The sequence below is a fragment of the Arachis hypogaea genome, chromosome 13 (genome assembly GCF_003086295.3).
Source record: "Arachis hypogaea cultivar Tifrunner chromosome 13, arahy.Tifrunner.gnm2.J5K5, whole genome shotgun sequence".
NCBI classification, from domain to species: Eukaryota; Viridiplantae; Streptophyta; class Magnoliopsida; order Fabales; family Fabaceae; genus Arachis; species Arachis hypogaea.
Window position 1 is genome coordinate 138784607 of NC_092048.1, and position 23014 is coordinate 138807620.

General features: G+C 39.4%; 3 protein-coding genes and 1 pseudogene across 3 annotated transcripts; 1 reads left to right on the forward strand and 3 right to left on the reverse strand.

The window, feature by feature from the left end:
• Positions 1 to 1580: 1580 nt before the first annotated feature.
• Positions 1581 to 4271, reverse strand: LOC140177776 (uncharacterized). The gene is made up of 3 exons (XM_072210942.1): positions 3855 to 4271; positions 1992 to 3761; positions 1581 to 1736 (listed from the first exon to the last, which is right to left on the reverse strand). The coding sequence occupies exons 1-3, from the start codon at positions 4269 to 4271 to the stop codon at positions 1581 to 1583; spliced, it is 2343 nt and encodes a 780-aa protein (XP_072067043.1).
• An 856-nt stretch (positions 4272 to 5127) lies between these two features.
• On the reverse strand, positions 5128 to 6508 carry LOC112783411 (alpha-1,3-arabinosyltransferase XAT3-like; annotated as a pseudogene).
• A 5359-nt stretch (positions 6509 to 11867) lies between these two features.
• Positions 11868 to 13525, forward strand: LOC140177777 (serine/threonine-protein phosphatase 7 long form homolog). The gene is made up of 6 exons (XM_072210943.1): positions 11868 to 11897; positions 12035 to 12295; positions 12611 to 12777; positions 12895 to 12982; positions 13077 to 13208; positions 13352 to 13525. The coding sequence occupies exons 1-6, from the start codon at positions 11868 to 11870 to the stop codon at positions 13523 to 13525; spliced, it is 852 nt and encodes a 283-aa protein (XP_072067044.1).
• A 1165-nt stretch (positions 13526 to 14690) lies between these two features.
• Positions 14691 to 16572, reverse strand: LOC112783418 (uncharacterized). Its single transcript, XM_025826362.1, has 3 exons — positions 16489 to 16572; positions 16041 to 16440; positions 14691 to 15811 (listed from the first exon to the last, which is right to left on the reverse strand). The coding sequence occupies exons 1-3, from the start codon at positions 16570 to 16572 to the stop codon at positions 14691 to 14693; spliced, it is 1605 nt and encodes a 534-aa protein (XP_025682147.1).
• Positions 16573 to 23014: the final 6442 nt, after the last annotated feature.

Below are 23014 nucleotides of genomic sequence, written 5' to 3' on the forward strand. Positions count from 1 at the left end.
TCTTTTAAGTATAAAATTTCTTTAGGGAAGGCACATTCCATGTATTAGGCAAGAGTTTACCATCTAGTGATTCTAGCTTGTATGCTCCTTGGCCGAGTACTTTTGATACTCGGTATGGACCATCCCAGTTTGCTGCGAGCTTTCCATGTGAGGTTTGTTTCCGAGCAGTTTCTGTTTTACGAAGTACTAAGTCTCCTTGCATGAAGGATCTGCTTTTAACCGCTTTGTTGTATTGGCGAGCTATTGCTTGTTGTGCTGCTCGTTGCCATAATGTTGCGATGTCTCTGACTTCTTCGATGGTATCGAGTTCGGCTCGCCGCGCTTCTTCTTGATTGCCGAGTTGTAGATAGTGTATAAAGTCGCCCCTCCAATCTTTTGCCTGTGTAACACTTAACACATTTGTCAGAGTAACAGTGGGTGATGTTATTGTAAACTGTTGCAGTGTAGATAACTCGGACTGTGTACTGCCGAGTTTAGATAAGATATCTGCCCTTTGATTTTGTTCGCGTGGTATATGTTCTATTTCAAATTTGGCGAATTTTGTTGATAATTTTTTTACTAATAGCAGGTATTTAGAGAGTAGAGCATCTTTTACCTGAAAAAGGTCGTTTACCTGTTGTACCACTAACAAAGAATCACAATATACCTTGATCGCCAAGATTTGGAGATCTAAACAAAGTCGGAGTCCGGCGAGCAGTGCTTCATACTCGGATTGGTTGTTGCTGGCTTTGAAAGCTAAGTGTATTGAGTGTTCCAATATGAATCTGTCCTCCGCCTCCAGACGGATTCCTGCTCCACAGCCCCCGTGATTTGAAGAGCCGTCAACATATAAAGTCCATTGTTTTGTATGATCTTCCTCTGATGGTACTGTGAGTTCGGCGATGAAATCTGCCAGGAATTGGGACTTGATCGGTCCTCTAGATTGGTATCTGATATCGAACTCAGATAGTTCGACGGCCCATTTTACAAGTCGCCCTGCAATTTCTGGTTTGTGTAACACTTGTCTTAGTGGGTGATCGGTTCTGACGTAGATAATGTGGCTCTGGAAGTAAGGTCGGAGGCGTCGCGCCGAGAATATTAGTGCCAGTGCGAGCTTCTCAATCCTTGGATAATTGAGCTCGACATGCTGGAGAGTTTTACTGACAATATAAATTGGATGCTGAACTTTGTTTCTTTCTGTGACAAGGGCCGAACTTATTGCCCAATCAGTAACTGACAGATATAGAAATAATTCTTTCCCTTGTAGAGGTTTTTGTAAAATCGGCGGTTATGAGAGAGTTGTTTTTAATTTTGAAAAGGCTTTCTCACAATCGTCGTTCCATTCAAATCTGTTTTTCTTTTTAATTGTTTGGAAAAAAGGAATAGAAGTAGATGCTAGGCAAGGAACAAATCTGGAAAGTGCGGCAAGTCGTCCTGTGAGGCGCTGAACTTCTTTGACTGTTTTAGGGCTGGCCATGTCCAGCACTGCTCGGCATTTGTCTGGATTTGCCTATATATCCCCTGCATGTTAGCAAAAACCCCAAAAACTTACCCCCTTGAACGGTGAATGCACATTTCTCAGGGTTGAGGCGCATGTTGTATTAGCGGATCTGGCCGAATATTTCTGTTAGGTCGCTGATGTGATCATGTCCGACTTGTGTTTTGGCGACCATATCATCGACGTAGACTTCGATGTTTCTGCCGATCTGTTTGGCGAACACTTTATCCATAAGGCGTTGGTAAGTTGCACCTGCGTTCTTTAATCCAAATGGCATAACTTTATAACAATAGTTACCGAAGTCAGTGATAAAGGTTGTTTTATTTTGATCGGAGGGGTGCATGAGTATTTGATTATACCCTGAATACGCATCCATAAAACTTAAAGTAGCGTAGCCTGATGCATTATCTACTAAAGAGTCTATAGATGGTAGAGGGTAAGAATCCTTTGGGCATGCTTTGTTTAAATCAGTGAAGTCGACGCACATGCGCCACTTACCGTTTTGTTATCTTACCATTACCACATTGGCTAACCAGGTAGTGAATCTGATCTCTTTGATAAATTCGGCGTTGATGAGTTTTTGTGTTTCTTCTAGTGACGCTCTCTTTTTCTCTTCGCCGAGTTTTCGTTTCTTCTGCTGCACTGGTCGGACTGCCGGGTTTATTGCAAGTTTGTGACTGATAATTTTTGGGTCGATGGCGGGCATGTCTGAAGGTGTCCATGTGAAAAGGTCGGCGTGTTCTTGCAGGAAGGTCGTTATGGCCTGTAACTTAGTTGTGTTGATTGATTTACCTACATATGTAAATTTGTTAGGGTTATTATTGAAATACATTTTTTGTAGGTCATCGGAGGGTTTCGGGCGCTCGAGAAAATCAGCTCTTGGGTCCAAGTCGGCCAGTGTGTGCTCCTTTTGTTTGAGGTCGACATTGTTGACTTGTTGCGTCGAGCGGTTTTGGAATTTCATGCTGATGTTGTAACATTGTCGTGCCTCTTTATGGTCTCCATGGACTGTTACAACCTGATCGTCCTGCAGTGGAAACTTTACACAGAGATGAACGGTAGAGACAATGGCGCCGAACTTATTCAAAAAAGGTCGGCCAAGAATAAGGTTATATGGACTGAAACAATCAACTACTAAATATTGAATATCATTAGTTTTTGAAAGAGGATGCTCACCCAGTGTGGTTTGTAACCACACTGATCCGAGTATTGGAACTCGTTCTCCTGAGAAGCCGACCAAGTCTCCTCCTGTGGACTGTAGCATGTTGTCGCTGAGCTTCATCTTTTGAAATGTGGAGTAAAACAGAACATCGGCACTGCTCCCGGGGTCCAAGAGCACTTTTTTCACTAACAGATCCCCTAGCTGAATGGTGACTACCACAGGGTCGTCCAAATTTTGTATATTGGAGTTGAAGTCGGCGTGTGTGAAAGTGACTTCTGGTTGTGGATTAGTGATTGCTACATCTTGCTGTGGTCTGTTTACCGAGCATATTGCTCTGAACGATCTTTTCCTTGCCAAATTTGAGTATCCTCCACCGGCGTATCCTCCTGAAATACAATTGATTATACCTCGTGGTCTTTCATATTGGCTTGAAGATGCCTTCTCTTTTCCTCGGTTTGGTTCAGAGAGGTCGTTTGTTGTGGAACTAGGGCCGCGCTTTTGGATGTGACCACCAATGTATTTGTCGAGGTGTCCTTGTCTTGCTAGTCGTTCTAAAAGGTCTTTGGCGACCACGCAATCATCAGTATTGTGGCCGTGTTTCTGGTGGAAAGCACAGTACTTCGATTTGTCCACGTTCTTTGCATCTTGGTATGTACCGGCCTTTCTCGGTGGCTTGATTAGTTTGGAGTTCAGGATCTCTTTGATTATGTCTTCTCTCTTAGTGTTAAACTGCGTGTAAGAATCAACTCGAGGTGTTAGTTTAAAACTTTTCTTAGTGGTGGAGCTCTTATCTTCTTCGCGGAAGTGTGACTTGTCAAACTTCCGAGCTCGTCTGAGCTCCTTGATATCAATTTGTCCTTTTGCCTTCTCCCGAAATTCTGCTAGAGTCTTTGGTTTGGCTACTGCGATTGTCTCCTGGAACTTTCCGGGTCGGAGGCCGCTTTTAATTGCGTGTAGATGGACCTCGGGATGGAGGTCTGGTATGCTGATTGTGACCTTGGTAAAGCGGGTCATGTAGTCCTTTAAGCTTTCGTTTGGCCCTTGCTTGATAGTATTCAAGTAATCGGAATCGTGCAAGTATATTGCGGATCCGGCGAAATGCTCTTCAAATAACTTCACCAACTGGTGAAACCGTGAAATGGAACCTCAAGGCAAAGCACACAACCAATCAAGTGCAGGGACGTCTAAATAATTCGGAAAACAACGACATAAAACTGTATCTGATGCACCATTGACGATCATTATTGATCGGAACTTCTTTAGAAACTTCCTCGGGTCTCCGAGTCCATCGTAAGGGGTGAGGGTCAGCGGCAGAGTGAACCTCTTCGGCAGTTCGAAGTTCATCACTTCTTCTGTGAAGGGACCTACAAGGTCGTCGGACTCTTCTTTTTCATCTTCGGATTGCTGCTCTTCGCCTCGAGCGGTCTCCGAAACATGGGTGGGTTGGGACTGATGCTCCTCGTCTTCTGTCTGCTGGCGATGAGCATCGTTGTGCTCAATCCGAGCATGATTTAGTTCAGCAATTTGGGCAACCATTATTTGGTTCTCGTCAGCCATTCGTTGATTGGCTTGTTGTAGCTCAGCCACCATTCGCATGAGTTCAGACAGTGAAGGAGGCGGCACGTCAGCCATGGATGCAGATAGAGGTAATGGGACCATAAGAAAAAGTACGATTTCCTCGGCCCCACGGTGGGCGGCAATTGATCTTGCCTGGGAAATAGATCGGCTTCAACTCCTCGAGGCCAGCCGAGCTATGTGCTGCAAAGTTGAACGTCCGTCTCTTAGAATCCGAATTCCTTATGTTCGTTGTAGGTGTGAGAGCACGAGCAATACAAAGGGGGGGGGGAGTGCACCTGCAAAGGCACTTCGAAACTTAAGTCAGTGTATATTCTAGCTTATTTAGAAAAACTTAGGTCTTTAGAAATAGTCTACTTCTCTTTTATATGTGATGAGTTTCCTGTCCGTTATATTCTCGGTATTAACGTTTGACTGAGTGATATCGTAACCGACTTTATTTTGTCGTTGGAACGTCGGTTATGATGGAAACGTTAATGTCGCCGAGTTATAGCTCATAATTCCGAATAGTAACAGAAAATGACGAGGTATATTATGTGTTGCTAATGGTTATGGGGCCGAGTTATAACGTACAGTAATGACGACCATTATTATGAGATAATGATGACCATATCACACAACATGGTGCCTCTCGAGATAAATACATAATGGGACGAACCAACTAAAACCATGCAATTGGTTCAGTTAAATAACTCTACACTTATTATCATTTGCCGTTATTATACATCATAAAGATACAAAAAGTTCCCACAGTAAACATCTGAACCAACTTCAATTTAATTTCACAACGCACATGGTAAATTGTTTGTTATTCCAAGATGTAATCTGGACTCCACTGAGCATTGTTTCTCCCTCAAAGTACAAATATTTTGTGCCACATGATGACTTCTTTGTTCATCGTTTATTCTTTACACTACTTGGAAAACAATGGATTAACATAACAATAAAACAAAAAAGACTCATCCACCGTAAACAAGTACTTACTGTACTGCTGTAATAGTTCAAGGGCTTTCTGCAATGTAGGCCTAAACCTATTGAGATCTAGCATCACGTTCTGTTGTTCCAAATACACAGACTTGAATCTTTCCCATCCACGTTTCCCAATGGATGGGGGTGCTTCATGATCATGTGATCTCGTGGATATTGCTGAATAAGAGTGCTTTCTTCCACACTTATCTTGTAATACAAGTACTTTAGTCCCATATCCTTTGAGGGCAATTCAAAGTCATATTTGGCAAGCCATTCAAAACCACCATGAGAAACTACTTGTATCAAAACTGCATTCTCAGGAAGGAAAACAATGTTAGTGAGGCCAGCTCCATGAACTCCCAATATCACATCACAAGAATTCACCACATTTGCAAAGCTTGACATGCTTCCACCAGCTTCCATTACGATCGCCTCGAATCCGATGCTTCTAGCCATATTTGCTATTTCAGCTGTGTTAGTGAATGATCTTGTTCTTCTTCTTGAAAGAATCAAAAGCCTTGGCTGCTGCTTCTTATTCTTATTATTCTCATCTTCACCCTCCTCTCTCAATTTGATTGCATCAACTCTCTTCAGTGAATAAGAGTCTCTCAGAAGACTCCTATAGTCTTTCATGGAATAAGAGTACTTTTGAGGGTCAATGCTTAGTTCTTTCGGATACCTTTTGAGACTAACATTCACACCTGGGAAGCAATGAACTTGGTTATCTTTGCCAATGTTCAAGACCTCATAATTGGACAGCTTACTGAGAATTGCTTGGTGCTTAAAATCCACCAAGGACGCATTTCGGACACGACAAATTTAACTTGTCCATTGAATTGTCTAGAAGTCAGAAACAGTGGGAAGATGATGTCTGTGAATTCATGGAAGTGGTTGCCAATATAACCTGAAGTAGAGAATATCACAGCTGGAATGCTGTGATGTTGTGTGCACTGTGGGAATTTCATGCCATCTTTCACTGCCTTTATTGACCATTCTCTTACACGCCTCGTTGCTTCTGCATCGTCCGTGCATAAGGCTTTATGGTCCATGAGGAGTTTTCTGGCAAGATTGTTGTTTCAGGTCTCACAATGTAAACAGAGGAAGATTTTCTACGGTTCAATTGCAAGAATGATTAGCAGAGTAACCCGGACCGATTTAAGATTCGGTTTACCAATTTTTCGATCGAACCGGCCAGACCGATCCAGGTTTGATAACCATGCGGGAAAGTTGCTTCCCACCTTCCCTTTATTCATGTGTATAACATGATATACCGGCCACTCACACTCCCCAGTCACCACCGCTTCTTCTACCATCTCTTCATTCATGTGTGTAACATGCATGATATACCGGCCACTCACACTCACCACTCACCACCGCTTCTTCTACCATCTCTTCTTTCTCTTTATTTTCTCTCTTCAACAACAAAACCCAAGACGAAAAGATTTTTTTTTCTGTTTTTTTTTTTTTTAAATCTTCGATTACACGATTATGAAGTGGCGGAGCTTGAATGAAATTTTCGGAGGGCCAAAAAATTTAAACAAAAAAATTATACAATAATATTTATATTAAAATAAAATTTATAAATATAATTATTTTTAAAATTTGTTTTTAATATGTAAAATTGCATATAATTAAAGTTAACTAAAAAATTAAATTTAATTTTGATTAACAAAAATTTAGTTTCGGCTAATAAACTAAACTAATTTTAAATAATAAAATTAACTATTAACTAATTATAAAATTAATAAATTGATTTTAAAAATAAAAATTAATTTTAAAAAATAACTAAGTTTTGTATGAAAAAATCAATTTTTCACATAAAAATTATTTTTTTAATCTAAAAATTATATATGTATCTTTTTAAAAAGCAGGGTTTTTTTTAAATTATACAAAATCAATTATAATTTATAAGTTAATTTTTAATATTTTAAACAATTAATTTTATTTTTAATCATATCTAATTATCTATTTCTCAAAAATCTTAATATTATTTATTTTATTATTATTTTTATTACAATCAAATAAAATATATTGTAACAAAATAAAATCTTAACTTTTCAACAAATAAAATATTTAAATTTATTAATGTAAATAATACTAATACTTTAATAACATTTAAGTAATAATGTTGATTTAAGAGTAAAATAATAATTTCTTATTAACAACTGATATTTCTGCTAACTATATTATTATTGGTCTAAAATTAAAATAATACATGAAATAAAAATGTACAAAAAGATAAGAAAGAAGTTTTTCATTTTAATTTCAACATACAAAAATAAATGAATGGTAAAAGATTTCAACACCCAAAAATAAATAAACAGTAAATGTGAATATTAAACACAAATAAATAAGATAAAAAAACATCACTTAAACTAAATGAACTAATTTATTTTTTCTAGACAAAAACTACTAATTTTTTTATAAAATCTTTGGAGGTCATGGCCCAATTGTCTTCACTCTTCACAAAGCTCCGCAATGTTGTGGTGGCCAGAATCAACAAGCTTACCTGAGAATGCGTTAAACATCGTTGGCCACATTCTCTTCAACCTTTAAGAACCTGACCTTGTTCGCTTGGCTTCAACCCCTGACTATGTCTTTCATAGACTTGTTTTCTAAATCAAAACCCACTTGGGACTCTCTTCTTCTTCACCTACTTCACCTTCTAACACCATTCTCAACAACCATTTACCACCAAGATACCCCACTACTTCTCCTGCTACCACCCCAAACAACAACAGCAGCAGCAACAACCCCTTTTCAGGCTTCATGCTGGTAACAACCTACTTTCTGGAATGTCAAACAACCCATTAGCCCAAAGTCAAAGTTTTTCGGTATCTTGTGACAATATTATGGTGGGTCTGTATCAAAAATCTAAATTTTTACTTTCACCTAGTGTGAGGAGTGATGGTGCTGGTGACTCTTTTGTTGATGAGCAAGAAATGGGTGATTACCTTTCTTTTCTCAATAGTCACTGAATAAGAAGGGGGATGTGTGGATCCAATGGGGATGTGTGGATCCAATTAGGCTTGAGGTCAATTATAAAAACTAACAAAAAAACCCGGACTTAGGGTTAGAGACAATTAAGCTAAAAATATGATTATAATGATAGTTTAATTTATTATAAAAAATTAATATATAAAATTTAGAATGGTTAACTTGTTTAATAATAGTTAATATATTATCTTTACAATTAATAATTTTAGTTAATAATTTTTAAATTATATTTTAATTAAATTTATTAAAACAAAAAAATATATGGATTTGTTGTTATATAAAAGAGGAATTAATTATCTTATATATGTATTCTAATTGAAAAAAAGTAATGATATATAACCAATAAAATTTATTATTTTTTTAATATTTAGTTTACACTTTTTTTTGTGACTATTTGGCTTACACTTTAAACATTAAGTATTAATTTCATTATAAAATTTTAATAATATAAAAGAAATATCGGCTCAAAGTATTAATTTCTAACATTTCTCTAAAGTTAAGCACAAACGTGCATTGTTTTACACACAACTTGTTATAAATAATCATAGTACATTAAGACTACCTTTTCATTGAAATTTTTCTATAAAAAATCATATATTATATTATTTATTATTATTTAATTATTAAATTTAAAATTTAACTTATAATTTAATTTGTTACATTTTATTTTATTCATGAGTTATTATTTAGTGAATATTTTATGAATAATATATGTTTAAAATATCTAAAAAGTCTTTTTTATTCACAATGACATAGAAGTGAACAAAAGAAAAATATATTTTTCAAATTCTTCATTTTTTATATTCTCTTCTTAGTTTTTCTATTTTCTCTCTCTCCTTTTATTTCCCTCTTTATTTGCTGTAAAATTAAAAAAAAGGTGTTTCCTCAAACTTATAATCCAATAAGAATTACTCAAACACCTCAAATAAATTTCAACTATTAATCACATAAATTACTAATGTATTTTTAGAAAATTACACACAGTCCTTCATTACTCTAATTATTTCAATAAAAAAAAAAGCAGCAGTTGACATGTATTTACCTAACACAGTCATTGATACAACACCACAATCAACATTTTTGTTCTACTTAAGCATATATGCTTAAGTAACACAAATCAACATTCAAGCACATGCTAACATCTATACACACACACACACAAAACAAAAAAAAAAACAAAAAAAAATGTAATGCCTTAAAGGATAAATCATATAAACCATCAACTATTTCAGTTGCCAATGGCTCATACCTAGTGAAATAACTATTTTCTTTTAGTTCTTTGAATAAATAATTGTGCTGGTTTTTTCTTCTATAGCTTTTACAAACTGATAGCATCTTTGGAAGTTTTTCGAAAAAAAATTCCCTCACCCTCTGCTAGTCGATCAAATTATTCTTGATGGGAACCATTTAGGGGGACTATCTATGATGATATCACATGAGCAACATAGGTTAAGAACAATGATTTTTCTTAACTCCTTGACAATAGTAATTGAATATGAGGGAATTAAGAAATTTTGGGCCATGATATTTTTGGTAATACCCACAAATATTAAGAAATTATCACAAATTAAGAAGGCAAATAGGTGCACCAAAAAGAAAAAAGAATTACTTATAGGTTTAATTACTCTCTTAGTTCCTATAGTTTTGCGAAATTTTCAATTAGGTCCATATACTTTTTTTTCTTTTAATTAGGTCCATGCACTAATTTTTTTTTCAATTAGGTCCCTCTTAGCAATAATTGGCTTAATTTTATAGGGACCTAACTAAAAAAAATTGGTGCAGGGACCTAAATAAAAGGAAAAAAAAAAGTGTACGGACCCAATTAAAAAAAAAATTTGGTGTAAGAACTCAATTAAAAGAAAAAAAGTACAAGAACCTAATTAAAAATTTCGTAAAACTATAGGAACCAATAGAGTAATTAAACTTTATATGAGATTTTTATACTGCCATAATTTAAACTCAAACATGCATTTAGCCATTAACTTGTTAGTTACAAAACTTCTATTTTATTTTTAGTTGTCATCTTCATACATAACCAATTAACCACAAAAATGTACCAACTTGAACACTACAAAATGGACAATTAAGATCACATTTAAACATCATCTATGTATATATCTTGAGACAAATTAAACCAACTTTTCTATCATCACTATCACTGCAATTTAAAATGGACAACTTTTAAACATGAAACACACAAGAATTGAAAATCGACGAAGAGATTTTGTATGTACTCTATCAACTAAACTAAATAAATAGATGTCATTAATAAAATTGATTTGCAATTGGTGCCAATTATTGATATGAATCAGAAAGAACTTGCACATGTATTTTGTCCAATGATTAGGCAATTTTTGAACGTAAATATTTGGTTTCTTGTGTATTTGTGACGGTGTAAATTATGTGTGACAAATTGCTATTCATTCTTACCCTTTATGTTTGTTAATGCAGGATTTTTAACAATAGAAACCAAAGAACTAAATAACACTAATATGTGCAACCACAATAATAGTAATGGAATTAAAAGAGGATTAGGTTGTTATACATAGATCAGTATCACTAAACAAATATTCAAAGAGCAATAAAAAGAAAAGAGAAGCAAGGTCATGAAGGAAACTATAAAGGGGTGGCAAATAATGAAGAGGTTATTATTATGGCCATCAACAGTTAAAATGGTTTACTATCTAATAAACCAAAAAGTAGGGTAAAAAACCCAAATGAGCCAAGGAGAGCTCACTTTAACCCAAATCAGCCAAATCAAACTTTGATACCTCAATCCACCAGAACTAATTTTTATATAATTCGAATCAATAGGATTCGAATCAAGTTTCCACGTAATTCGAATTGATTCAATACGAATTACTTTCAAGAACTATTCCAAGGTAATTCGAATCAATAAGAAACGAATTATGCATGCAAAATTCCTTAGTAATTCGAAACGACTAACTTCGAATTATAATAGGGTAGTTCGAATTATATCAATTCGAATTAGATGGAGAAGGGCACACGAGTGAGGTTCGAATCATATTGATTCGAATTAGGTGAAGTTAGTGACACAAAGTAATTCGAATCTACTTGATTCGAATTACAAGGGTTTCGGCTATATAAGGAGTTCGAACCAAGTTCATTCGAATCACTTTATGATTCTCATACCCCACCAAATCCCAGAGAAAACGACCAATATTCGGGCCGAGTAAGACCAGAGCGGCATATTCAGGCGATGGGGGACGATCCGGGGAGGCTTTATCGTTTGGATGGAGTTGCTCATATCGCCGGGGTGATCAACGACGAGGTTAATGGTTTATGATGTTGCGCTGTTGATAGTGTTTTTTGTTAGTGGTTTATGGTAGTGGTTGATGAAAGCGGTTTATGATAGTGGTATTTGTTAATGGTTTTTGATAATGGTTTATGTTACTGTTAGTGGTTTAGGATAGTGGTTAGGCAAGTGGTTTTTGTTAATGGTTTTTTATAGCGGTTTATGTTAGTGTTAGCGGTTTAAACTAGTGGTTTAGGCCAGTGATTTTTGTTAGTGGTTTTTGTTATTGTTTTTTGTTAGCGGTTTTTGTTAATGGTTTTGGATAGTGGTTTTAGTGACGGTTAGCGGTTTAGGGTAGTGGTTTATGATAGAGGTATATGCTAGCGGTTTTTGTTAACGGTTTTACTTGTTAGTGATTGTTGTATTTGTTAATGGTTTTTGCTACGTGGTTCATGTTAGCGGTTTGTGTATACAATGTTGGTCGCTTGTTTCATATATGTTGTGTCGCACGATTTCTTTTTTGGTTCTTTATGAAATAAATTGTATATGTTAGTGGTTTGTGCATCTGTTCTAATTATGCGGTTTATCTACTGGCCAGCCTCGTCGTTGCATATCCAGCGTTAGGCGGCAGCAGGGGATGCGTCTTGATGAGAGGTACGTTCTGTACTTGCAGACGGCCGGATTGTACCATCTTGCGAGACTGAACGACAGATGGTTACGACTAGACGAGCCCCTAGTCAGCGCATTTGTCAAGAGGTGGCGGCCTGAGATGCACACCTTCCACATGCCGTTCGGAGAGTGCACCATCATGCTTCAGGACGTCGCATACCATCTGGGGTTGCCAGTGGACGGACATTACGTCAGTGGTTACCTGACAGACTTCCACCTTTACATTGAGGGTGGGAGGCCAGCTTGGTAGTGGTTCCATGAGTTGCTCAGTGTTTTACCTCCCGAGAACCAGGTTCAGAAATTCGCAGTCAACTACACCTAGTTCCAGGAGACATTTGGAGAGTGTCCCGACGGGGCTGATGAGGAGACAGTTAGGCACTTTGCCCATGCCTATATCATGATGTTATTGGGCACGCAGCTGTTTGCCGACAAGTCCGGCAGTCGTATACACATCAGATGGCTACCCTATGTTTCTCGGCTTGAGGAGATGGGTGGATACATTTAGGGGTCGGCGGCACTAGCATGGTTGTACCGGTGCATGTGCCGAGTCACCAACAGACATGTTGTGAAGTTAGCTGGGCCTTTACAGTTACTGCAGTCTTGGATCTTCTGGAGGTTTCCTTCTTTTAGGCCTACTGGGTATGATGCGTTTAGCTGGCCCCTTGCCTCGAGGTACCGTTATTGTTTTGTATTATGTATCCTTATTGTATTTATTTTCGATTATGGAAGCAATTTCATGCATTGTATAGTGAGTCATGAACGCATTAGAATGTTTAACCTCTTACGCAGATGGTCTGGTTACAATCCTAGGATTAGCAACAAGGGACCTCAGGTACAGATGGCTCGCCTGAAGATCGACTTGTTACAGCCTCGGGATGTAAGTACGCTGAGCCCATATCTATCTCCAGTCGTTGTTTCAGTTTATATTGTCTAACAGAAGTGTCAAATTGTTTTTATTTGGTTTTTTTCAGTTCATATGGATGCCCTATAGCGCACTCGACGTCATCCAGGTTGTCCATCCGGAGGTCTTGGAGCCTCGGCATACGATGTTATGGCGGTGTGTCACGTCCCTGATTTATTTTGCGGTGGTCGAGTGGCATCAGGTTGATAGAGTTTTACCGCAGTTTGGGGCGTTCAGCCCCCACCGCGTCCCGCCCTGAACATCGACTTCTTAATGTCGAAGGACGGGAGAGGAGGTGACCATTGGTTCCCGGCGCACTTACCTGACTGGCATCTTCACTGGCAGGAGCGTGCGGAGCACATTTTACAGTTCGACATCGTGGCCGACCCCGGTCCCTCGCATGATTTCTTGACATGGTGGCATCAGCACGGAAAGAGGTTCCTGTCGCCGGAGATGTTATTGGGGGATCCGAGAGGTATTCCTATTCCGGATGAGGCGACGCAGAGGGGTGCAGGATGAGTTCCAGATATGGACCGAGTCGACGATGTTCCTGACAAACGTTGTATTGAGAGGAGAGCACGAGTCGGGACACGTTGTAGCCAGCATGAGTGGAATTGGGTGGATCATGCTATGGATGACGTCAAGGACGCAGTTAGGGGTAGCGGGAGACGACGTGGTCGTGGAGGCAGGAGGAGGGGGGCTGCTGCTAGAGAGGGTGCCCATCAGCCTTGGGGGGTGCAGCTGGAGGAGGTGATGTTGCGGGGGTTGATAGGCCCCATCAGGGGGGCATGATGGTGAGTGGTATGGATCTGGTATGGGAGATCCCACGAGTCACACTGACGCTGGGCTTGGGGGTGGACCTCTTGGAGATTATTTCGTCGGTGTTCCCGGTGACGATCAGACCCTTCAGGAGAGTACTTCATGGGTGAGTCCGGGCTCCATGTTTCCAGACTTCCTTGCTAGTGATGGCATTGTCGCCGAGTTCGGTGGACCGCATTTCCTTGAGGATATCCAGACCATCATGTAGGAGGATGAGGCTGTACGAGGACGGGTTCACATGACAGGGACACAGGCACCACTAGATGTAGATCTGAACGAGCCTGCCACGGTGCCTCCTGCGCATACTTTTGCCATGGGTGGGACGCCAGCATCGGCCCAGACTCTGGGGTCAAATTCAGTTGCCGGCCCGTCATCATCCAGACCCGTGCATGTCCTGCCCAGGACCCCGACACAGCCAGTTCCGGAGGACGACGACGACTCGATTGAGGATGAGGAGTCACTTATACGTAGAGGTTACAGGACACAGGTTCCACGCTGTTGTTTCACGGGGTCGCACCTCTTTAGATGATTTAGGGATAGTGGTGTATGTCGTGTTGTTATGTTTATATTATGTACCTTCTTTGTTGGTTATCAGTGTGATGTATGGTTTCCTTAATGTATTTGTTCATCCAGCAGTTACTTTGATGTTATGTTATGTATTATCAATCATCCCATCAGATAGTGTAGTTTGTTTTAGTAACTTAACTCCATAATTAGAAAGACATTCAACATATATATGTGGTACGAATTACAACTTTCATCACTTATAAAATACAACTTAGTTCCACGTAGAACAATGGTTGCTAACTGAAATAAAATACATGTGCTGATACTAAAAGAAATAAAAACAGACAAACCAACGCTCCTATTGATTCCCAGCGATCACGGTGGGTCGTCCGGCTTGCGGACAACTCCGATGAGTGTGTCCTGGCTGCCTGCAGAGGCCACATCTCTTTGGCCGGTTTGGATCTGCATCATCCATGTTGGTGCGAATGCGTGTGGACCTTGGACGACCCTCCTTCGCACGCCTCATGTTCGGATCCGGTATAACGGTAGGTCCAGCATAAGGTGGCCAGAAACCCTCCGGAATGGGAGGTGTAAATCCCATCTGATAGACACCGAAAACGGAATTAAGGCGATAGACCTGGTGGACGTAAGGCTGCCAAGTAAGACGTGAATAAGCACAGCATGCCAGTGCGTGAGGACACGGGAAATGAAGTGCTTGGAAGTATCCACAATCACAAGTCTGAGACCCTAGTGAGACCCTGTATGTACCAAGTGAGAATGAACCTGTCGGAGTCGTCTCTGCCACGGTGTACTCCGAGTTATCCCTGTCATAAACAGTCACCGTGAAGCACCTGGCTGTCTTCAGGTTGGCCTTGATACACTTTACTAGGTATTGACTGAATTGTTGTCCGGTACCCATCTGAGCCTCGGCCTCCCTCCCCTTACGGACAAATAGCTCAGCCAGCCTTCCGTATGTGGCCTTCACCAGCGAGCAAATAGGGAGGTTCCTTACCCCCTTCAAGATTGAATTGACACACTCAAAAATATTGGTCGTCATGTGCCCGAATCTCCGACCCTCATCACAGTACTGTATCCACAACGAATACTCAATTCGGTTTGCCCAGTCACACATTGCCGGATTCTCAGAGCGCAGAATGTCAAACCAGTAGTCAAACTCCACTTCGGTCTTCGCATACGCAGCGTTAACAAGAAGCCTCCGGGCATCTTTTCCCTTGAAGGTCAGGGTAAAATTTGCTGCAACATGTCGAATGCAGAACGTCCGGTATGCAGCCGGAGGTAGCCATCCCCCATCGGGAGCCTCGAGCGCTGCCTTGATGCCGTTATGCCTATCTGAAATAACTAACAGACCCGGCTGAGGTGTCACGTGCTCACGGAGGTGGGAGAGAAAGAAAGACCATGACTCAGCATTCTCACCCTCAACTAGTGCAAATGCCACGGGGAGTATGTTGAGTTTCCGTCCTGTGCAATCGCGACTAGCAACGTTCCCCCATACTTGTCATATAGATGGGTGCCGTCAATACTCACCAACGGCTTGCAATGGTGGAATGCCTCGATACAAGGGGGGAAAGTCCAGAACAGCCTATGAAAATAAGCCTGAGACTCGTCATGCTATGCCCCAACTCGAACAGGGCAAGTCCTGAGGACTGCTACAGTGCCAGGCATCGTCAGCTGAACTCCTAACACCCACCGAGGGAGCTCGTTGTACGACTCATCCCAGTCCCATAGATGACGGCAACGGCCTTCTGCTTCGCCATCCATACCCTCCTGTACGTAGGCCTGAACCCAAAGTGTGCTGCCGTGGCATTTTGAAGCACCTTGATGTTGACGGCGGCATCAGCCCTAACCATCGGCATAATGAATGTCGCTATCACATGGTAGTCCAGACTCCTATGGTCGCTGGAGATGGAGGTGGCGAGACAGGTATGCGGTCCGTTGTACCGCTTCACTTCCCAGATGCCCTTCCGCTGTCGGAGACTCAACCGAATCAACCATGTGCACCCATTCCCAAACTTAGAACATTTTCCGACATACCTGCGGTAGTCAGACTCAACGACCTTGTACTGGACCCCTCGGCGGATGCTGTAAGTCTTCACACTCAACAGCGCCTCATCTTTATCCTGAAATTGTTGGCCAACCTGGAACTCCGTCATACCGGCAGACCCTTCCGTATCTCTAGCGCCAAATACAGAGGCCTGCACAGGATTTTCGTCCTGCCTCATGGCATCCAGGTCCAACGATGAAAAATGGGGTGGGTACTGCTGTGTGCCAGAACTAGATCCACCTGTAGCCCTTCTCGGATCAGTAGTTCCAAGATCACGCCGCTGTCATCAGCGATCATATCCGGCTGGACATCATCTTCATCTGGATCATCAAACAAACCCTCACCAACACCAGCTGGTGTAGGACACTGCACTTCGGTGGGAAGATGTTCCCCATATCGAACCTCATCTCCAACATTGCCGCTCAAATTAACGGCAAACGATGGGGAGGCAACAGGCTGCATCGGTGGCTCATACACAGGAACGGAGGATGAAGCAACTGCAGGTCTCGAGCTCGAGCCGGCAACCGTGGCTATAGTATTGGCATTCCGGTTCGAACCACCCGAGCTAGATACCACATCAACCAACTTTGCCAACAACTCTGATGTCCTTACCTCGGGAAATTGCCTACGACAAAGAAACATAACCTGCAAGTCCTCGTCACTCCCGATTGTGAAACAATCATACTTCACGGTATCATGGAGCACCGTGGTTGGGATGCGATAGAAAAACTTCTTAACCCTTTTAACTCCTTCCAGACTAAGCTTCTCCAGCACAGAGCTAACGGGAGCATCGTAGGTGGTTGTTGGCCTCACGATAATATATAGGGGATCCTTATCAGTAAACTTCACGCTGGACCGAGTTTTCCTCTTAATCGACCCTCTGTGATGTACCAGCACTAGAAAACTATCCTCACTAGCCATCTCACCTCTTTGTTGAGAGCTACGTGAGTTCACAGCATATATATAGAGCTCCGGTTCATTGTAATTCGAATCAACTACATTTGCACTATATATATAATTCGAATCAATTGAATTCGAATTACAATTCCATACTAATTCGAAGCAATATGTTTCGAATTATGTGCACGTTCAGCCTATCTTAGTAATTCGAATTTACTTAATTCGAATTACTCTATACTAATTCGAAACAAGTTGTTTCGAACTACTTGATACTCATGCATGCATGTAATTCGAATTAAGTCACGTCGAACTACATGGGATTTTAATTCAAAACGATTAGATTCGAATTATATAATAATTTGCTTCTGGTTGAATGGTGTCTAGGAATTCAGTTTGGCTGATTTCCGTAAATTTTCCACTCCCATGGCTTAATCACGTTTTTTACCCCAAAAAGTATGCCTAATAAAATTCCATCAACTATTAAATATTATTCATTTAGATAGTAACAAAACATTATATGTTAACAATCTGGTAGCTTTAATATTCTTTGCTTTTTGAGCTGACAACCCAAAACCGTAAGCACAAAGAGTGTCATCAAGATATGCAAACCATCAAAAGAAATATAAAAAAATACTTTATGAAATAAGAATTTATAAAAGTAGAGTGCTAGATCACTAACTTTCTACTATATGACCACTTTCACTCCAACTTGCAGGATCAGACACCACCATAAGCGGTACCTTTCAACAACATAATCTACTTCTCTGCTCTTCAACAATATTGGAAGTAACTCAACAACAGGATATGGTGTTGAAAATCACTATGTCTCACCTGTTGAATTAGTTCTCTTCTCCAAAGCTTTGTTCCAACATCAAAGAAATACTAACTGCACTTCTAGCTATGCATCAACAGAGATGCCTGAGTATTCAAAGATTGAAAACAACTGTGCAAATATAGACCATAATGATTGAAAACAATATCCAAGCATGCAAGTGCTAACAATATCCAACATGCATTACCTTTCAAAACAATGCTAGTTAACACTTTTCTCCTCTTGTTCCTTCACTGGTTCCACACCCTCCTCATCAGCACCCTCCTATATGAAAAAATTTATCATCTTATATTCAAGAAAGGAAATAACAACAGGCCCAAATTTTTTATTGGGGACAACATGCCCTTCTAATGGCTCAATCAAAACTTCTGATTTTGTAAGTAGACAGTCTCAATAAAATAAAATAACAATAGATTGGTATTCAAATAAAAAATACCTCCTTGATGAGCTGCTCAATTTCTTCTCCATCTCTGAGCTAAGCCCCAACACCTTGACCTCCCACGTCTTCACTTTCTTTCTCAAAATTCCAGAATCTTTTCATCAAACAAATTTCATTCATTATATGCTATTGAGATATATACTATTTGAGAATTATCAAAAAATATACCTAAAGTTTATAACAATTGCTTGAATAAATGCCAAATAGCTGAAGGAACTGAATATTATTGGCAATAAGGTAAAAAAAAAGCTAAAATATACATAAACTTAAACCATAACATCTATATCCCTAACGCTACTAACTACTAACATAACTGAAAAGGAAAAAGGCCTAACTATGAGCTATCCTCAAATCTGAACCTTTCAGCACCCTTCTTGCAAATGCTACCTGAATCAACATTTTGATTTTCTTCATCAAGATATGCTTAAATATAAATTTTAGCTTACTTTTAAAACAACTAAAATGGTTATTTGGTCAACCTTATCATCTAAACACAACAACAATTATAGCATTAAAAAGGATAAGGATTGCCTTATGAACAAAATTTATATAGTTAAATAGCTAAATTCATTTTAAAATCTTTTTTTTGTTGTTCTTTCTCACTGTTGCTCTCATAATAGCAAATAAAAGGCCTTGCAGAGGAAAGATTAATAAAAAAACAAAAGAAAAAAAGCATACATATAATAAGAAGCAAAGCATGAATGGTGGTGCAAGTGCTGAGGCAGAGGCAAAGTACTCTGAATTTGTGGAAGTTGATCCTAGCGAACCTGTAAATAGATATTAAAATTGTCAAACCTATAAATGCCTAAACCACTCAATTTCAAAGGACAGATAGTAACTGAAACAATTTTTTTTTACCATATCAAATTTCAATAGATAAAAGCAAAGGAAACAAACAATGACATCAATTTCAAAATTTTGAGCCTAAATAAATTTCTAGATTAATTGGCAATCCAAACCAAATATGCATCAGATGAAATGCCACAGGAATAAAAAATTATAAAAGTAAGTGTTGATGGAGAGTAAATATTACCTTCCATGCTCTGTCATTCTTCCATATAGCACTATGGCTCCTAGAAACAGCGTATGCTCCTCCTATGTCCATCGTTCTCTTTTCTTTGCATTTGCATGTGGTTTTCTTGTCTGCAATTTGAATTTGAAGGGAAGAATGTGGTTATGAGAAGAAATGAGTGAAAGATTCAAGCGATAGACATAATTAGAATTGTATGTGTCCTAAACTCTTCAATAAAATCTATAAATGAAGCCAAGAAGATAACAATTATTCCTTCAAAGACAATTGTTTTATTGTATACTAATAATTTGCACCTTGGAGACATCTTTGTCTAATCTTCTGACAGTGTTGGAAAGCAAAGCATTCTCCTTCACCAAGTAGCCCATTTGTCTAAAGCCCAATTTGTGTACTTGATGTTCCAAGATTCAAAATGCACAAAAATGAATACACATCTAAATATTTTTTTAAAAAAAAATAGCTTCAATTTTCTCATTAAATTCCAAACCAAAAAGAACAAAATGGGTATGAGCATACATACAGTTCTAGTAAAAGAATATTGTAGTAATTGTGTTTGATTGTGTAACTACTAAATCTTATACATCTACAAATCAATGCTTTCAATGGCATCATATAAAGCCTCGAATCTTTCAATAGTCTATTTACAAATTGTATTTATACCATTTCTGAAACATTCTTTTGCCAAAAATAATTTCTCAAAGAAAAAGAATACTACCGAGGGTCTATTCTTCTTCCACTTTGGAGCTGCAGTTGAAGAACCAGCTGAACTCAGCATAGCTATTAAAATGTTTCCTTTTTCTTTACTTTGAAAAATAAAGAAAAAATATTTAATAACAGGTAACAGCAAAACACAATTTCTTGGAACTCTGCTCTGTGCTTTGTTCACTGCTATGAACACCAAAACATGAAGTTTAATAAGAATACATGATTATAAACACTGTTAAGAAACGTAAAGACTTAAAAAAATAAAATAAAAAATTACCATGATTTTAGCAAGATGTACTGATGTAGGACTCTGTTTTCAATTAACTGCTCCTTGAGGCCAACAATGAAAGCTATCAGTTCAGGGAAAATTAAGGCTACAGTTGGTGAGAGGAAGTGGAAGAGTGGACATTGTTGATGAGCTCTTTATCACCTTGAGTGCCAGTGCTGATGACGAACTTTGCGTGTTTTTCGGCTAGCTTCTGCTCCTTCCATAGCTGATCAGTGGAGGCAAAGAAAGGCTTCATCTGTGCCCCAGAGGCTTGAAACACAATTTTCAGTTGGTGAGATGAAGATAAAATGAAGAGGACGATCGGAAAAGAGAGAAAAAGGAAATAGAGTGTCCAAATAATAGAGTGATTCTGACTTCTGTGGGTGAAGGAGAGAGAGACCCAGAAATAGATAGAAAAAGAGTTAATAGTCAATTTCGTCCTCGAAAAGTGAGCTCGATCTCCATTTTCGTCTCCAAAAGTCAAAATTAATAAAAAATGTCCTCGAAAGATATCTGTGTTGATCACATTCGTCATTCTGTCTTCTCGGTTGATGAGATGGCAAACGGCCACTTACGTGGCCCGTTAACTGCCAAGTTGGCCAACGCCAGGCTGTAGGATGTTGTTGCTGACAAGATAAGTTTTGTTTAATCAATCAAATTAGTCCTTCGAGTTTATAAACCCTAATCCCAATTCGAACGATAAATACATCGAGGTGATTACTTTCGATGGCAGTAGAGGTAAGTGGGAGGCGTAATCCTTGGCTGGTTGCGTGGATGGAGAGAGGAGATGGTGGTTGTGGTGGCGGTTTGTCACATGCATCGCACGACAGTCATGAATCCAGTGTTTCGATGCGAAGGAGGAAGGTGAATACTCATGATGGATCATGTTTCTGTGGGCTGAAGACTGTGATTAAGAAATCTGGGACAGCAGAGAATCCGAATAGATTGTTCCATGCATGTCCAAGGTACAGGGTGAGTGATGGTAAAGGAAGTTAAAGCTTTTTCATGTTCTTATATGCTGTTGGGTGTTCTCTGATTTTTTTTGTTTACTCCCATCTGAAATTGCAGAAGGGCAGTCACTGCAATTATTTTAAGTGGGTTGATGATGATAAATTTGAAGCAGTGGATGTGTGTGGTACAAAGAAAGATGCAGGAGCTGATATGGAGGTTGAAGGTGAGAATGATGAATGGAGGGTGAAAGTGGCATGGAAGTTGGGCACTTTGGAAGCTGAAGTTAGAGCTTTGAAACCGCTAATGATTTTGCTGTTTATAGTAGTTGTGATACTTTGTTGTTTCTTATGTACTTCTAAATGAATCCAGTTATCCTGTATGAACATGTAATGATGTATTGAAATTGTTGATTTGAATGGGAGTAGTTATTTGAAGTTGGAAGCAATTCCCTGTCAAATGTGGATAATTTTATAAAATTTGGCAATTAATTTTGTGTTTGCATGAATTATGTTGAGGCATAAACAAAATGAAAATAGTAAGTAATGTTAATCTTAATAGTAAGTTGTCATTGACGGCTAATTGTGACATTGTCTTAATAGAGAAATAGCAGAACAAAGTCATATGGTTCTTAACTGACAAATATATTGTCCAGTGACTAAATTACCACACACAAAAGCAACAATCAGAATGTTGTTTCATACACAAAATGAGTCAACAACTACACATTCCTAACAAATCAAACTTTTTCATCAGTCTTCCTTGGAGCCTTGAAGCCTGAAGTAGGCACAAAGGTCATGAATTTTTCCAGCCGCTTAGCAGTTCCAGAACTTGCCCTCTTAATGGTCTCAGCAGAAATAGCCACAGATCCAGAACTTGTCCCCTTAATGGTCATGAATCTTGTTACTCTGTATGCATTGGTATTTTCTTTCTTGTTATCACTATCTAGGTTCTTGGCTGGTTGAGAGGATGTTTTGGAATGATGTGGGGCTGTCTTCCCCTGATTGTTGGTTTTGGTTTGTTGAGGGTGGAGTTTTGTTGACTGCAAGGGAGTCTTTATGGACTGAGAGGTGGTCTTTGAGGCCTGATGTGTTGGTTTGGTGGGCTGAGAATAAGGTTTCTTGGGCTTACTGGGCTGTGAGGCTGGCTTTGTGGGCTGAGAATTGGGCTTACTGGGCTAAGCTTTGGGCCTACTGGGCTGTGAGACTGCCTTAGTGGGCTCAGAGATTGGTTTCTTCGGCTGAGGGTGGTTCACTATGGGAGTTTTCACAGGTTGGGAGTGGTGCATCTTGGCCTGGGAACTGAACTTCTTCTTCTTACTAGTTCCTGCTTCCAGAAGAGCTACACCTTCCCCTATATTATCCACTACACAGGGCTGTGAGATGCAGTCCTCAAAGTATAGGTTGATCAAATGGTGGTTCCTCCTACAATCCTTGCACATTGCAATCAAGTCAGCATCTGTCACCAACTTCTTCAACCCAGATGGAATCGGAACTCC